The 17,821-nt window shown below is 44.7% G+C and overlaps 1 protein-coding gene across 7 annotated transcripts in view; it reads right to left on the bottom strand.

The window, feature by feature from the left end:
- The window catches only part of APBA1 (amyloid beta precursor protein binding family A member 1), a 97,118-nt gene that overhangs the window by 27,599 nt on the left and 51,698 nt on the right, over window positions 1-17,821 (bottom strand). For all 7 annotated transcript variants that reach the window (XM_053408824.1, XM_053408825.1, XM_053408828.1 and 4 more), the window contains one exon: window positions 7,215-8,425. In XM_053408824.1, coding sequence (XP_053264799.1) covers window positions 7,215-8,372 — 1,158 coding nt within the window. In that variant the 5' untranslated portion in view covers window positions 8,373-8,425. The remainder of the gene's footprint in view (window positions 1-7,214; window positions 8,426-17,821) is intronic.

Below are 17,821 nucleotides of genomic sequence, written 5' to 3'. Positions count from 1 at the left end.
TCCAACCCAATGTACAGCCTGATCCTAGACATTTCATCTGATTATGGAATAGCCACAAGGACAAAGTGCTACCATGGCTCAGGCTTACTGGCAAATGTGATAGAATTCAGTTTTTCAAGCAGATTTAAAGCTTTTATTACAAGCCCTGAGCCTTTGGAGTAGCTCAGACTAAGAATAAGGGTTCTTTAGTCCCTGCAGAGTAAGAAAGTCCCCATTTTTGTCTTCTGGCTAGTGGAGGCCCTTAGGAGGCATAGTCATAATATTTCCTTTTCCCCCTTCTTGCATTTTTCACAAAGTTAGAATGAATTGTCTATAGTAAAAATGTTCCTTTGTTTGTATGTCCAACCCTGGTCTTAGATTAAACTGGGCTTCTGATAAAGCTTTATACATATAAAAATAAAAAATTATGGAAAACCTAAAGCTATCCTTCATATCTGTACTTTTGTAATATGCATCTTCCTCCTAGCTATGTCCCCGCATTCAAGACCATGTCTTCTTTTTTCAGGTTTCCATTTAAAGGGAAATTACCTAGGCTAGGAACTTCTTGTACTCGAGTCTATTTCACTTTTCCATTTTGGTGAACAAGCCATGAGGACTTGGTGCAAGCAGGAAAATAGTGAACATACATTTTATCTTTCCATATATTACTTGATTCTGAATTCTATGAACTGATATATATGTATTTGACATCTCAGTCTTACATGCAGTGCACACATACAACTCCAAAGAATTCTGAATCAAGCCTTTCATGGTTATTTGGAAAAAATATACCCCCCCTTTTAACAGTGGTATCTTGGTCAGCAAAAGTCTAAGTATTCAAGCATGTAAAAAAAGTGAAAATTACTTGGGCCACTGCATAATTTTGGAAGTTAATTCTATCAACCAAGGTCCAATGGAATTCCATCTGTGCTCCAAGGAGCAGCTCTAAAACCTTGGCTGTGCAAATGTCAGGCACAGCATCATCCCATCTGCATAGCTGGTGACATTATTTCAGGCTCCTGAAGCACCTGAAAGCTGCTCCATTATTCAAGGCGCCCTTCGTTAATGATAGATGAGCCCTGCTGTGGAAAAACTGAGGCTCTGCAAAGCTGCACAGCACCAGGCAGAGAACAAAGGAAACCTGTGGACCCAAAGGCAAGCGAAAAGAAAACAAAGGATATTACCCCTAAGGGAGGCGGAAAAGAGAAATGTCTTCCTCAGAAATGTTACATTCCACTTACAAAACCAGACCATCCATGTGCATCATTTACTAAACATCATGAAAACAAATCCACCAAGTCTGAGGTTTGCAAGCCAGGGAAGAGCTGTCACAAACTGTCCTTCTGCACCACTGAGCAAAAGGCATTTGGTGTAAATAAAAAGGCACTGCATGGGATGGACATGTAAAGTTGGGAAAGGATACCTTTTATTGAGTCAACTCATAATGGTTGGGGAAACCATGAAGTGCTCTTAATTAAGACCCTCTCTTTAAGTTAGTGGTTTCTAAACTTTTGCTAAGGGAAATTCTCCTATGAGAATATTAGAAGCTGCAAGCTATTATTATTTCTCCAAAATATTTCTCCATCATCATCATGCATCAAATTAGAGAAGTTGAACAATGTACTAAGTTTGGGGTGTCCTACTTGTTTCCATTACTTTAATATTTTTGCTACTATATTTTATTATGAAGGCTGCCCTTGGCTATTCATGTGGAATAGAAAATGATTTTTTTAAAAAAAATATGAAAGTTGGAGGTCGGAGCCAAACAGTACAAATTGAGAGCATTTGCAGATGACTTAGTTTTGACGTTACAGGAGCCAGAATCTAGTACTAAAAGGGTTTTGGAACTAATTCAAGAGTTTGGTCAAGTGGCAGGATTTAAACTGAACAAGTTAAAAACTAAGGTCTTAGAGAAAAACTTAACATCGTTCGAAAGAGAGAGGTTTCAGAATGAAACAGGTTTGACTGTGGTTAAGAAAGTGAAATACCTGGGGATAAATATGACAGCCAAAAATGGGAATTTATTTAAAGACAATTATGAGAAATGTTGGACGGAAGTGAAAAAAGATTTAGAAATTTGGTCAAATTTGAAGCTTTCCTTGTTGGGTCGAATTGCAGTTATAAAGATGAATGTATTGCCTAGAATGTTGTTTTTGTTTCAAACATTGCAAATTGTGGACAAGATGGACTGTTTCAAGAAGTGGCAGAAAGATATTTCTAGATTTGTCTGGCAGGGCAAGAAGCCCAGAATAAAATTTAAGATATTAACAGATGTAAAGGAAAGGGGTGGATTTGCCCTGCCAGACTTTAAACTTTACTATGAATCAGCAGCATTCTGCTGGTTGAAAGATTGGCTGCTTCTTGAGAACACAGACATTTTGGATTTAGAAGGTTTTAACAATGTTTTTGGGTGGCATGCATATTTGTGGTATGACAAGGTTAAAGCACATAAAGCATTTAAAAACCATATTGTCAGGAAAGCATTGTTTAATGTTTGGACAAGAGATAAAGATTTACTTGAAAATAAAACCCCAAGGTGGTTGTCACCAATGGAAGCAAAAGCTCAGAAAAAGCTCAATATGGAGGCCAAATGGCCGAAATATTGGGAAATTTTGGAACAAGAGGGAGATAGACTGAAACTGCAGAGTTTTGAGAAACTGAAAAATAAAGTGCGAGATTGGCTTCATTATTATCAGATAATGGAGGCATATAATTTGGACAAGAAAATTGGCTTCCAGGTGGAAAAATCAAAACTAGAAACAGAACTGTTAGAACCCAAAACTAAGATATTGTCAAAGATGTATAACTTCCTGTTGAAATGGAATACTCAGGATGAGACGGTGAATGAGCACAAGATGTTGGACATAACATTATGTTTGCTGACTGGGAACACAGGTATGAAATTTACGGCATGTAATGCCTTAAGAGAGAATATTATGAAAATAATATACAGGTGGTACATGACCCCAGTCAAGCTTGCAAAAATTTACCACTTGCCCGATAATAAATGTTGGAAATGTAAAGAGAATGAAGGTACATTCTTTCACCTTTGGTGGACGTGCCCAAGGATTAAGGTTTTCTGGGAAATGATTTATAATGAAATGAAAAAGGTATTTAAATATACCTTCCTGAAGAAACCAGAGGCCTTTCTCTTGGGCATGGTCGGCCAATTGGTGCTAAAGAAGGATAGAACTTTCTTTATGTATGCTACAACAGCAGCAAGGATACTTATAGCAAAGTATTGGAAGACACAGGAACTACCCACTCTGGAAGAATGGCAGATGAAGATGATTGACTATATGGGATTGGCAGAAATGACTGGCAGAATCCGTGACCAGGGAGAAGAGTCGGCGGAAGAAGATTGGAGGAAATTTAAAGACTATTTACAGAAATATTGCAAAATTAATGAATGTTAGAATGATGTCGGATAGAAGTTAAGTGGTTTCCAGCTGTATGATTTAAGAGAACTTGGGGGGGAAAGGGTTTAGAAATAGGTTAAAATTTATTGATAAGGATTTGCTGAACTAATATTTGGAATTGGAATACAAAAAAGGGAGGTATGAGGAGGTCGGGGAAATATGTTAATGATATGTTAAGCATTGGAAATTATGTGTGTTTTTAATTATCTTTTATTCTTGTATTTTTGTTATTTCTTTTTTCTTTTTTCTTTTTGATTCTCTTTTTGTATTAATATTGAAAACTTTAATAAATATCTTTAAAAAATAAAAAAAGAAAGTTGGGGTTCTCAGAATTCTAACAAAAGCCTGAATATATTTGCAAATATACTCAATACTCAAAACCCCCACCGTTTGGGAGCAACTGAATCTATACAAGTATCTCAGAAATTATGCTGCAAGTAAACAAAACTTAAATCTTACTGTCCACTACAGCTGGAAATCAAAACAAGCTTCACATGGGATGTGGCTGTGCGGAAAACAAGACCTGCAGAGGTCTTGCACTACCTGTCACACCATATTTCTATCTCATTTGAAAGGCAATTCTTCCATCTCTCCCTGTGGAAAATGTTGTGTCCTGTCCTTGCATTGGGAGTTTAGGCCTCATTTCTGGATAGCAGGGAGATGGGGGGGGGGACAGGAAGAGCAAGGCACCTGGGCTTTATCTTACTCAACCCATCCCTCCTATCAAATACCCTAATAGAAAATGATGGGGATGCAGCCTGCGAGCTTATATCTACGAAGCAGGCGTGCAACCAGGCAAATGACTCTGCAAAATAAGAACTCCCTAGAGATAGTAACCCTAGTACAGGCTGAAGCACAAAGAATAGCTGGCTTCTGGCTTCATCAAAAGTTTAGTATACTTTGAGGCTCCAAAAAAAAAACAATAGATGACAAAGTAATAAATTCAAATCTGATAAAGTGCTGGGGCAGCAGCACATTTAGGTTGCTATAATTCCACTGAAGTCAACTGCACAGGATTTTAGCCTGATTTGTTTATTATTATTTTATTTAACAAAATGTATACAGCACTTACTCAACAGAAAATCGCTAAGTAGTTGGCAATCAACAACCTAAAACATTCATTAAAGCCTTGCCATTCACTGGATTGAATTCCCACAGCAAATATTCTGAGGCATCCAGTGGTGCTTTAGGAAACACCAAACACAAAAACATTAATGGGAGAAGGAGGAACACTTCCTTTGCATGGCAACTGAAAACAAGAACCCGGTTTCTGAATCTACTAATCAACACAGGCTGATCATGAGCAGTGGAAGAAAACAAGTCTGAGACTTCCGGGTTAGCGCCAATGGCTAATGGCGGATTCCCTCCGAGCTCCGGAGGGAATCGGCTCCACAGGATTAGGGTCGTACCGCTGCGGCGACACGGCGACCCTTAAAAATCACAGGCGGTGAAGCCTGTGAACCTGGTGACTCGGCGGGCACCATTTGCGCCCCCCCGACCTGCGAAGGAGCCTTTTTAAAGGCTTCGGAATGGGGGACGGGGTGAGCGGCGCGGTGCTGAGAGTCGACTGCTTCTCCTGTGGAGTGAAGCCGCATGCCATGGTCAGAGAGCGCTGACTTCTTGTGATTTGGACTTCAAAATAACAACCCGTGAGTAGTACGGAAATTGGATTTTTAAAGAAAATTTTTCGGTGAATTAGGTACGATCGGGGGAGGTGTAAACAGGAAGTCAGCCTCCTCCTCCTGTAAACAATCTAAAGCAAGGACCTGTTAACTAAGGTCGAGAGAATTTTTTCTCTTATTATTGGGCAAAAGACATTAATTTCACGATTTGGCACTAGAAGAAACCTTACTGGAGGATAAGAGCTAATTTTGGGAGCTGAAGTGCCACCCCCCCAACCCGGGAGTGATCCGCGAGAGAGCCTGTTGAAGGTATTGAAGAGTTTGACAGCTGTCAAATTAGCTGTCAGACGGAAAAAGAGAACTTTGTTTCTGTTGCTTCTGCTGGATATATTGGCTACAATTTGACTATATTTTGTTGGAAACAAGGAAGAACTGATACAAACTAATTTGATTTTTGGATTTGAACTGGAAAGAACACTAAGTAACCAAAATCCCTCTGGAGGGGGTTTTGGGACATTACAAGAATGGCTGAAGGAGGGGAAATTCAAGCTGAACTGGACAGAGTCTTTGTTCTCTTGGGAAAGTTACAAGGCCAAATTGATGTTTTGGCTACAAATGTTACAACTCTGGACTTAACAGTAAACAAACTCATTGAATCTGATAAGGAATTGTCTCAGGAAGCCCATGCAGCTGAACAAGAAGAGAAACTTGAGAGCTTTGAGAGTGTGAAGAAAGAGATTTATGTTGTTCCTGAGAAAAAGGAAGGAGGAGCTGTAATTTTACAGATGATAAAGGAGAGCCAGAGGCCTGACATGATGGCTGCAAAGGAAAATAAGAACTTGATGGTGAAAATTTGGTTTGAATTGGAGACTGAAGACTGGAGAGATCTCCTTGTGTGGAGATCTGAAGACCCAAGGATTACAAATCTGATTAAGGTGGAAGTTGGAGTTTTGGAGACATTTGGATTTGAAAGGAGTAAGAAACAAGATTTAGGCTCCACTTTTAAGTATGGAGGTCTGGTTGGAAGAAACATGGACTTTATTGGACTAGAGCTTCTCCGAGATTTGGTGTTTAATACCAAGGACTATCAAAAAAGCCGGCAGAGAGGAATTGAGAGAGAATTAAGAGCCTCGGACGTGAGGTCTCCAGGCTGAGAGTAGATTGATTGATGGACGATTATTGGGGATTGGAACCGGGAAAAGGGGGGGTGGAGTTTGGGAATCCAAAGGGTGTATAATTATAATTTGTTTTGCTTTTATTTTGTTTTGTTATTTGTATGAGAATTGAGGAAATCGTGGAAGGGAATTTAGGTCGACTTTAGGAAAAGGCTTTAAGAATAAGCACGGATGTATAATTATTGATGTTTATAAGGCAAAATTGGTTTTTCAAAATGAACTAAATATAAAATATAAAACATAAAAAGGTTAAAAATTAGGGACAAGAACTTGTTGAACTGTTGTTTAAATATTGATGTTTATAAGTTAAAATTGGTTTTTCTAAAATGAATTAAATATAAAAAGGTTAAAAATTGGGGACAAGAACTTGTTGAACCAACAATCTGAATTGGAATACAAGAGGGGGAGGTGTGGGGAAGTCAGGGAAATATGTCATTGAAAATAAGGACGTTGAATTCTATGTGTTTTTAAATTTTTTTGTTTCGTTTTTGTTTTGATTTTTTGATGTATTATAATGGAAAAATCTTAATAAATATCATTTAAAAAAGAAAGAAAGAAAACAAGTCTGCTGCCTGGATGACTGAAAAACTAACAAGAATTCAAAAGAATATTGACCATGACACCATTGCAGTTCCACATGACACTATGCTAGTGCTCAGCAACACACAGCTTCTATTAGAAGCAAATGCATCAACGCAAATATTTAGAAATTAACCTGTGAGAGGACATATCTTACCAAAGCCACATCTAAATATTATTTTTATATTTCTTTTCCTTTTTTGCCAATGCTTAATAATGAAGGTTATTAAGGCCAAAGGAGAATTTGTAGTGTAATAATTCTGATTTCCAAACACAATTAATAAGGCAAAATAACATTTAACTATGTGTCGTCATCCCCCGCAAGTAGTTAAAAACACAATAAGAAAACCGAATGTTAAGGCTATGCAGTTTTGTGCGATTTTGACTGCATAGCCTTAACATTCGGTTTTCTTATTATGTGAGCCGTTTGGTATACTCACATCTCCCTCTAGTGGACCCTGATCCTCCCTATCCCTGGTTGGGCTGATGTCCTGTCTCATCACCCAAATGGGCTCTTTGGGTTCATCGGGGGTATAAGGAGAACGGATGGTCCTAGTCTTCACTTCCTCAATAGCTTCCTTAATGTCTTTGATAGCCAGGGATATTGCATCCCTTTTCTCCTTGCTGTATCTCTGCACTGGATCTCCCACATTAACTGTAGGTCTAGCGCCAACAGACAGCGGACGGTTGCTTTCATGGTGAACATGAGCAGGAGCATCACCAGGGTCCACATTCTGCTCTGCTTCTGGCATGTCTTCAGCAGCTTTGTCCAGGCTCTGAGAACTCATGCTCTGCTTGACTTCAGCCACAATTTGGTCAATGTCTTCCTCTTGTTCATAACTGTCCATCCTTGGATAGGGAGCAAACTCTGCCTCTTTCTCAGGGCTGTCAGACTCGCCATCAGAGCGCTCATCATAGTGGTGGAGTCGGGCACCGAGAGCTTCCTTTCGATAGTTGTCAGCTTCCTCCCTCTCTTGCTCGTAGAGTCTAAGGCCTTCGCGAACATCCAGGTCAGGCGTGTCACCTATCTCCTCATAGACATGTTCCTGCAGCCCATAGTCGGCATAGGGCTCAGCATACTGCTCATCTTCCCCCCGGTGGAAGAGCCGGTGGGTGTACACATAGCCTGAATAAGCAGCATTCATGGCTTCCTCGTGCTCAATGGAGTGGAAGTGCAAGTGGTTGGGGAGAGTTCGGTTACGAATCGTCTCCGCATGTTCTGCCTCAGCATTTTCTGTGTACTCCTCTGCCTCGGGCCTGTACTGCACTGCATAGGCACTCTCATCCTCATTGTCCAGCACTCGGTCTCCTTCATAGGCATCCTCCACTGGGGCTATGACATCTCCCTCAGCAGTATCCGTGTGGTTGTGGAAGCCGCTCTCCGTGCTAGCTGACCGTGCCAACGTGCCCTCCTCCTCTTCCTGTCGAGAACGTCCTTCAAGGCTGCTGTTGGCACATCTCGGGTAATGACTGGCATACTGGGGCTGTTCATCCTCTACCTCAGAATGTTCCAGGTCAGCCTCCACAGATTCATTCACCACTCTGCTCCTTAGTTCATCATTCACCTCTCCTTCAGCTGGTCCCTCAAAATGGTTCATGGCAGGTTCTCGAGGGAGCCTCACTTATTCTATTGACATTTTGTGTGTTGAGGCTGTAAAGAAGGACAAAAAATGAACACCTCTTATTACACAAGAACAAGGAAGGAGTTTCTTAAAGCCCTGTAGAATTAATATAACAATACAGTATCAGTTGGCTTTTTTTGATTTTACATAAAATCAACTGTTATTTATTTGCTTGCTTGATTGATTTCTATACAGCCCTATACCCAAAGGTCTCAGGGCGGTTCAGATAAACTGTTGCCTTATATGCTGTAAAGAATCAGACATGTGAGTTCTGATAAGCTGAAAATTTAAGTAAAGTGTTACCAAAAATTAATTTAAGATATTAGCAGAAAACCCTAGCAAGAATGGAGAGAATGTATTGGATACTAGCTGACTAGCCAGAATTTAACAGACAAGCAGACAAGATGGACAGCGTGAGGCATATTCTGCAAAGGAGACGTGCTCAGAATAAGAGACCGAAGGAGGAGGGCAAAAGGCAAGGGACAGAGAAGAACACACTGAGGACAGATGCCGCCTGGGGTAATATGGTTAATAGAACAACTGGGAAATGCTCTAAGTGGGCAGACTGTGGAGAATAACAGAACAAAAGATTATACAAAAGTGATCTGACAGAAAAAAATAAAAACAGGGAAGTGAAAACTGAACTCACTAGGTGATAGCCAACGAAGCCATTATTTTGAGGAGGCCCACTGAAACCACTGACAAGCCATTTCAATGGTCCCACTCTGACCCACTGAATAAATCCAAGGGGAAGAAAACGCCAGAGAAGTACATGCAATGAACAGTTCTTGTCTCTAAAAACTTAATTGCCTGCCCTGAGCCTTTTCTTTTCTCCACATTGAAGTAAAGACCTTCACCTCCGACCTGTTAAGAGAGCCCCACAAAGAGGTATAAGAAAATAAATGGGCTCTTCTCTCCCCCCCCCCCCCGGCAAGCTGCTGGAAGCCATTTTACTTTTCTGAGCAAAGCTGAAGGCTCTGATATGCAGCATTATAAATAAGGCCGGTTCTGGAACATGAAGAGTCATCATGCCATACACTCAAGGGGAAGTAAAAATTACAGCTTTTGGTTTATGGCCATTTAGAGAAAGGGGGGAAGGTGTTTGTCAAACAGGAACATTTATAACTTGAAATGACTATAAATGGATGTGCTATGCCAATAAATATTTAGCACACCGATAGCACTGATGTAGAGCCAGAAATCTGTGAATCTAACACTTAAATGCTCCTGCTATGTCATGGGGCGAGAATTTTGTTAGCACTGGATAGTCTGGAAGCACACACTATATTTGATCCCTCGGTTACTGTACGAAGAAGCGGCAACAACCATCTCTAAGCAGCTGCCAGGATAATTCATTACAGAGATAAGAAAAACAATTTTTAAATGGTGGGACCAAATTCCAAGGCTGGGATGGGAGAGACCTTCCCAGCCAAGGTGTGCATCTTAGACAGGTCACCACTGCCAGGCCCTGAGGGTTCCCTGGGCATGGGCAGAAGTCAATAAGAGTGCGCTCTCTCTCTCTCTCTCTCTCTCTCTCTCTCCCTCCCTCCCTCCCTCCCTCCAATCTATATATTAGCTACCAGCCTTTCAATAGAGAGAGAAGGAGGATACGAGAGCATAAGCAGAGGGGCAAGGCACTTTTGGTCTCACTGAAGGAAGTTGAAAGATGGTTTTTATTTCCTCTTTCATCATAATCACATCTCAGGGAACACTGAGTGAAAATGTGGTCGTGTATACCCCATAAATTCATGCCACAGACCAAGAATAACTGCAAACTAACTTTAGCAATTGTGTGGGCAAAGGCAATCACATTTAAAAAAAAAAGAAGAATAAGCACACTTCAGCTAAAATCAACTTTAGGAAATAGCTGCCATCAAAATAATTTTACAAAATTCACAAATTAAAAATATGCACACTCAAAGTTTCTGTATTTGCACTGAATGTTCACATTCACTTATGTCTCTTCACTTTAAGGCAGCTGTGGTATTTATTATGATGTCTCCACATACAAACACCTTCAGTAACAAATTGGTCAACTTGGATCCAGGGAAAGGTCTGTAATTTTCATAAATGTCTCATGGTACTGGCACCTGAGTAGACTTCAAGGGACTTTTTACATAGCACTTTCACATCCTCTAAATTTAATTGAAATTGACATCGAAGAGCAGCTGGGATTTATAGCATCACTTGATGTATGTATGCTTTGTGGTCTCAAATGAGTAATGTACAGTAATAGCGGAGAGGCAGGATATAAATCTTTTAAACAGTGTATTTGACACATATGAAGGAATCAACGCCAGTCATTTGTAGCCTAGAAGAAATAATGGGTAAAATCCAACACTGTCCTAAGGTGAACATTCTTTCAGTGCAAGGATTTCTCCTAGTGCAAGAAGATGTTTCCCCCCTCCCTCTGTGCACCCCCTAAATCAGTTCTAGGAGTTTCCCCCACCTTCTAGAGCTGATTTGGGGGTGGCAGAGGGCCCACACAAAGAGAGGCCTTGTTGCACAACTGGAAATCCTTGCACTGATGAAACTCATTAGAAGAATACCATCCAATGAGCCAGGTTGTGTGAAGAGTCCTTGGTTACACACCTGAAAACAACCTACCGTATTTTTCGCACCATAGGAAGCTCTTTTTCCCTCCTAAAAAGCAAGGGAAAATGTGTGTGCGTCCTATGGAGCGAATGCAGGCTTTCGCTGAAGCCTGGAAAGTGAGAGGGGTCGGTGCGCACCGACCCCTCTCGCTCTCCAGGCTTCAGGAAGCTATCCGCTAGCCGTGGGAGACCCAGCTCTCCCACGGCTAGCGGAGCGCTGCATTAATCCCGAAGCTTGGGGCGTGCGGAGCTCAGCGCGTCCCAAGCTTCTGGGTGCCGGCAAGGTCTCCGCTAGCCGTCTAGACCTTGCCGGCACCCAGAAGCTTGGGGCGCGCTGAGCTCCGCAGCCCCAAGCTTCGGGATTAGCGCTCCGCTAGCCGTGTCTAGGCTGCGGATAGCGGCCTGCTTCCCGGAGCGTCGGGCGCCCTGAAAGCAGAGCGCCCGGCGCTTCGGGAACACATCCGCAGCCTAGGCAAACCCTGCGGGAGATCCCGCAGGGATGTCTAGGCTGCGGATAGCAGCCTGCTTCCCGGAGCGTCGGGCGCCCTGAAAGCAGAGCGCCCGGCGCTTCGGGAACACATTCGCAGGGTGGGGAGCCCTGCAGGAGTTCCCCGCAAGGCTCCCCAAGCTGCGGATAGCAGCCTGCCGCCCGGCGGGTGGGGCGCCCTGAATCAGAGCGCCCCTCGCGCCGGGCAGACATCCGCAGCGTGGGGAGCCCTGCAGGAGTTCCCCGCAAGGCTCCCCAAGTTGTGGATAGTGTCTTATTTCAAGCCAGCAGAGCCAGCGAAGCTCTGAGGAATTTGGCCACCCTCCAGGTGCCCGGCTTGAATCCTTGTTGACCTCCCTGGCTGCATTCTCCAGCAGGATCAAGGCGAGGTCTCTTCGGCGATCCTTTTCAACGTGAAAAGAACACACCATTCCTCCCCCTCCCATATCCGGGGGGGGGGGGAAGAGACAGACAGAAATATATCTACATGCTTTTATTCCTGTCTTTTCAGCAGTACAGAGAAAACGTGTCTGTACTCTCTCATCACAACTGCAGAGAGAGAATAACTCCACCCATGTACTTCCAGTACAGGGTCATGTGCCACTCTGAGCTAACATCCGGTGCTCAGTACACTGTCTCTTGTTCCCACGGTACATTCCAATAACATCAGTTTCCTGTTTACCATTCCAGCCACCTAGAGCTCGCTTCTGCATTGCTCCTTTTTCGTAACATCCTCCCCCAAAAGAATCAATGCGTGTTGCGGCAAGCAAAGCGTGATCCAGAGAAGAAAACAAACAGTTGTTATACACATAACACTCCCCTGTTGTTTCAGTTCCACCCTTGGAACTCCCCGCCACTGGTTTCCCCAGTGTACCTCTCTGGTTGTCTGGTTTCCAAGGAATGAGTGCATCTGCACTACCTTGGCTAGCAACTCTTTGTTGTGTCTTTGTCTCTGACTTAAGTTAGCAAACTCTTTTGAGTACCTCTTGGGTGGTTGACCCTTTGTAACTCTCTCAGACCTTCGTATGAGGTGCTGATCCTCTCTGCTCACTGGTCCAGTCTCAGGACTCTTTGGAGAACCAGTTCCAATGGTAAACAGTGGTTCATCCTTCAGTTGTGAAGGCCTATCCATTGTGTGAGACTTCCTCTCAATGACTGTGACAACTGAGCTCTCCGAGCTATCAGTGTCATCACTCTCAGTACCACTGTAATCAGTAAAATCATCATCATCTGAATCGTCCTCAGTGGGAAATGTGTGTACTATCACTCTCTCCTGTTCAGGAGCACTCTCTAGAAATTTTGTGAGAATCACCTGACCAGATTCAGAGAAAATTACTCTGTAGAGACCCTTTTCATACCCCACAAAAGTGCCTCTGGCATTCTTTACTCCACCTGGAGCTTCTGTCCTCACATGAGACCCAAAAACCTTGAAATGGGCAACAGAAGGTTTTCTGTGGAACAGTTTCTCAAAAGGAGAACTTCCTAACTCTTTCGAAACCTTTCTCATCTTCGTATAACAATACGACATCAGCGACTCGGCCCAGTACTCATGTGGCAGATGTGAACTAAGCAATTGCGCATTCATCCCCTTTTGCAATTCTTTGTTCACCCGTACACAAACACCCCTGTTCCACGCTTCCTCTGAAACAGCAATTTTGTGTCTTATCCCTTTCTTCTGCAGGAAACTCTGGAAATCCTGTAAAAGAAAAATCTGCTTCTCATCTGTGAATAGACAATCAATGTTAGCATCATGCATATTCTTAACTTTGTCACAAAACTCCTGAAACCTCTCCAAGGCTTCGTGTGGTTTTCTCAACACATAAATCCAGACAAAGTTAGAGAAATGATCCACACACACAAGATAATATCTTGCATTGCCTCTAGATGGTTCTAGAGGACCAATCACATCAGCATACACCCGCTGAAATGCTCTGTTGACCCCGGTCTTCTTCTTGCTCACACCTGCAAGAGAAACTAGGTTAGACACAGATGAATTACATTCCATGTAATCACTTTGTGCAAAAGTCAACAAATATAATCCATCTTTCTCTCTGGCAGAAAGAAATAACTCTCCATCTTTGTAGATCTTGCAGCTCTCAGCATCATAGGACAGTCTCAGTCCTTTCTTTGCAATCTGCGAAACACTCAGCAGATTGAACTTCAGCTCAGGAACCAAATAAACATTGTTTATAGTCAAGTTCAGACTCTTAAGATAGACAGTGCCTACGCCGGTCGCTTCCAGCTCCTGACCGTTGGCCTGTTTCACAGCGAAGCTTTGCTTCTTAAACGTTGAAAAGAGTCCTCTGTGTGGGGACATATGAACCGTGCATCCAGTGTCAATTATAAACGAGTTCCCAACATCTGGCGTGGTTCCTTTCGCCATCAAAGCCTTTCCAGGTTTCACCATAGGCTTGGTATGACCTTTGCCTGACGCCTCAGGCTTTGCTGAGCGGCCCTTCGCTCCTTTTGGCTGACGTGGCTTCTTACAGTTCCGCTGAAGATGCCCAGCCTGTCCACAATTGTAACACTGGACAACGTTCAAGGCTACAGCATCCTTTCCAGTAGCCTCATCGGTGGGGGAATTAGAACTCCGTTCCTCCCTCCCCCTGTCCCTTACTTCCTGTGCAGCATGCCGGCTGTGTTCATCTAGAACCACGGCACTCAGGGGAGGTGGATAGGGTAACGCTCCCCCCTTCCTGGCATCCATGCTGAATCCAAGTGTGTGCTCTCAATCTCAGGCCAGCTTTCACTTTCAAGCCAGTAAAATCCAAAAGTTATCTTCTGGGCTATTTACTGCTTTTTACAGGCAGGCAAACTTTTGGGCTGTTTTCAAAACCCTTGCACAGCTGCGCAGAATTCAAAACAATTCCACTTCCCAGGCTCTTTCCCAGCCATTCAGTAACTTTCCAAGTACTGGCGGTCGTTGCCTAGCAACCTGCTCAGGACGGGAATCTTATCTCACCACAGGAATTCCTGGTATGCAACCCTTCTTTCAGAGCTGTTTTCTTAAATGCAGCTCTTTCGTGAACAGAGAATAATCCTTTCTGTGTTCACTCTCTTTAGCCCGAAATTCAGCATACCTTTTTTTGGGGCTCCGTTGCCTTTCGGTGTCCAGCTGTCTGTTCTGTTCAGCTTCTGGCTGCAGGCAGACGCTTTCTTTATCTCCTTAGGTGCAGAGGATGGCAACGATTCATCAACCTCTCACCACTCAGGCTGATTCTCATAGATCAGAATCCATCGGCTCTGCTACCAGATGTCGATTTCAAGCCAGCAGAGCCAGCGAAGCTCTGAGGAATTTGGCCACCCTCCAGGTGCCCGGCTTGAATCCTTGTTGACCTCCCTGGCTGCATTCTCCAGCAGGATCAAGGCGAGGTCTCTTCGGCGATCCTTTTCAACGTGAAAAGAACACACCATTCCTCCCCCTCCCATATCCGGGGGGGGGGGGAAGAGACAGACAGAAATATATCTACATGCTTTTATTCCTGTCTTTTCAGCAGTACAGAGAAAACGTGTCTGTACTCTCTCATCACAACTGCAGAGAGAGAATAACTCCACCCATGTACTTCCAGTACAGGGTCATGTGCCACTCTGAGCTAACATCCGGTGCTCAGTACACTGTCTCTTGTTCCCACGGTACATTCCAATAACATCAGTTTCCTGTTTACCATTCCAGCCACCTAGAGCTCGCTTCTGCATTGCTCCTTTTTCGTAACATCCTCCCCCAAAAGAATCAATGCGTGTTGCGGCAAGCAAAGCGTGATCCAGAGAAGAAAACAAACAGTTGTTATACACATAACACTCCCCTGTTGTTTCAGTTCCACCCTTGGAACTCCCCGCCACTGGTTTCCCCAGTGTACCTCTCTGGTTGTCTGGTTTCCAAGGAATGAGTGCATCTGCACTACCTTGGCTAGCAACTCTTTGTTGTGTCTTTGTCTCTGACTTAAGTTAGCAAACTCTTTTGAGTACCTCTTGGGTGGTTGACCCTTTGTAACTCTCTCAGACCTTCGTATGAGGTGCTGATCCTCTCTGCTCACTGGTCCAGTCTCAGGACTCTTTGGAGAACCAGTTCCAATGGTAAACAGTGGTTCATCCTTCAGTTGTGAAGGCCTATCCATTGTGTGAGACTTCCTCTCAATGACTGTGACAACTGAGCTCTCCGAGCTATCAGTGTCATCACTCTCAGTACCACTGTAATCAGTAAAATCATCATCATCTGAATCGTCCTCAGTGGGAAATGTGTGTACTATCACTCTCTCCTGTTCAGGAGCACTCTCTAGAAATTTTGTGAGAATCACCTGACCAGATTCAGAGAAAATTACTCTGTAGAGACCCTTTTCATACCCCACAAAAATGCCTCTGGCATTCTTTACTCCACCTGGAGCTTCTGTCCTCACATGAGACCCAAAAACCTTGAAATGGGCAACAGAAGGTTTTCTGTGGAACAGTTTCTCAAAAGGAGAACTTCCTAACTCTTTCGAAACCTTTCTCATCTTCGTATAACAATACGACATCAGCGACTCGGCCCAGTACTCATGTGGCAGATGTGAACTAAGCAATTGCGCATTCATCCCCTTTTGCAATTCTTTGTTCACCCGTACACAAACACCCCTGTTCCACGCTTCCTCTGAAACAGCAATTTTGTGTCTTATCCCTTTCTTCTGCAGGAAACTCTGGAAATCCTGTAAAAGAAAAATCTGCTTCTCATCTGTGAATAGACAATCAATGTTAGCATCATGCATATTCTTAACTTTGTCACAAAACTCCTGAAACCTCTCCAAGGCTTCGTGTGGTTTTCTCAACACATAAATCCAGACAAAGTTAGAGAAATGATCCACACACACAAGATAATATCTTGCATTGCCTCTAGATGGTTCTAGAGGACCAATCACATCAGCATACACCCGCTGAAATGCTCTGTTGACCCCGGTCTTCTTCTTGCTCACACCTGCAAGAGAAACTAGGTTAGACACACCTGGAGCTCACTTCTGCATTGCTCCTTTTTCGTAACAGATAGCAGCCTGCCGCCCGGCGGGCGGGGCGCCCTGAATCAGAGCGCCCCTCGCGCCGGGCAGACATCCGCAGGGTGGGGAGCCCTGCAGGAGTTCCCCGCAAGGCTCCCCAAGCTGCGGATAGCAGCCTGCCGCCCGGCGGGCGGGGCGCCCTGAATCAGAGCGCCCCTCGCGCCGGGCAGACATCCGCAGGGTGCGGAGCCCTGGAGGAGTTCCCCGCAAGGCTCCCCAAGCTGCGGATAGCAGCCTGCCGCCCGGCGGGCGGGGCACCCTGAATCAGAGCGCCCCTCGCGCCGGGCAGACATCCGCAGGGTGGGGAGCCCTGCAGGAGTTCCCCGCAAGGCTCCCCAAGCTGCGGATAGCAGCCTGCCGCCCAGCGGGTGGGGCGCCCTGAATCAGAGCGCCCCTTGCACCGGGCAGACATCCGCAGGGTGGGGAGCCCTGCAGGAGTTCCCCGCAAGGCTCCCCAAGCTGCGGATAGCAGCCTGCCGCCCGGCGGGTGGGGCGCCCTGAATCAGAGCGCCCCTGGCGCCGGGCAGACATCCGCAGGGTGGGGAGCCCTGCAGGAGTTCCCCGCAAGGATCCCCAAGCTGCGGATAGCAGCCTGCCGCCCGGCGGATGGGGCACCCTGAATCAGAGCGCCCCTCGCGCCGGGCAGACATCCGCAGGGTGGGGAGCCCTGCAGGAGTTCCCCGCAAGGCTCCCCAAGCTGCGGATAGCAGCCTGCCGCCCGGCGGGTGGGGCGCCCTGAATCAGAGCGCCCCTGGCGCCGGGCAGACATCCGCAGGGTGGGGAGCCTTGCAGGAGTTCCCCGCAAGACTCCCCAAGCTGCGGATAGCAGCCTGCCGCCCGGCGGGCGGGGCGCCCTGAAGCAGAGCGCCCCGCGCGCCAGGCAGACATCAGCCAGCCCCACAAGCTCGGGGGACAGCAGGGAGGCGCAGCGCCACTATCCCGCTGTTCCTCGACCTGGTTCGGTTTCCCTGACCTGCTTTTGGGGGGGAAATAAAGGGAAATTTTTTTCCTTTATTTCCCCCCCAAAAAACTAGGTGCGCCCTATGGTCCGGTGCGTCCAATCGTGCAAAAAATACGGTAATTCATCCAAACATACCAACACTATTTTCAAGTCATGGCTAATTAAAATTTTAAACTTAGGAATGCATACTTTAATATATGCAACAGAGCTGTCTTAATGCTGAATTAAAATGAAAATAAGCAGTATCACCTTGAGTATGCATTGTAAAACATACACACATGCATAATGTCCAACTTGATTTTAATCAGCTATCAAAAGGCTTCTGTGACTCAAGAGTACCATTTGTTCCATACAAATTCTGT

The sequence above is a fragment of the Podarcis raffonei genome, chromosome 11 (assembly GCF_027172205.1).
Source record: "Podarcis raffonei isolate rPodRaf1 chromosome 11, rPodRaf1.pri, whole genome shotgun sequence".
NCBI classification, from domain to species: domain Eukaryota; kingdom Metazoa; phylum Chordata; class Lepidosauria; order Squamata; family Lacertidae; genus Podarcis; species Podarcis raffonei.
This window is presented reverse-complemented; position numbering and strand designations above follow the sequence as displayed.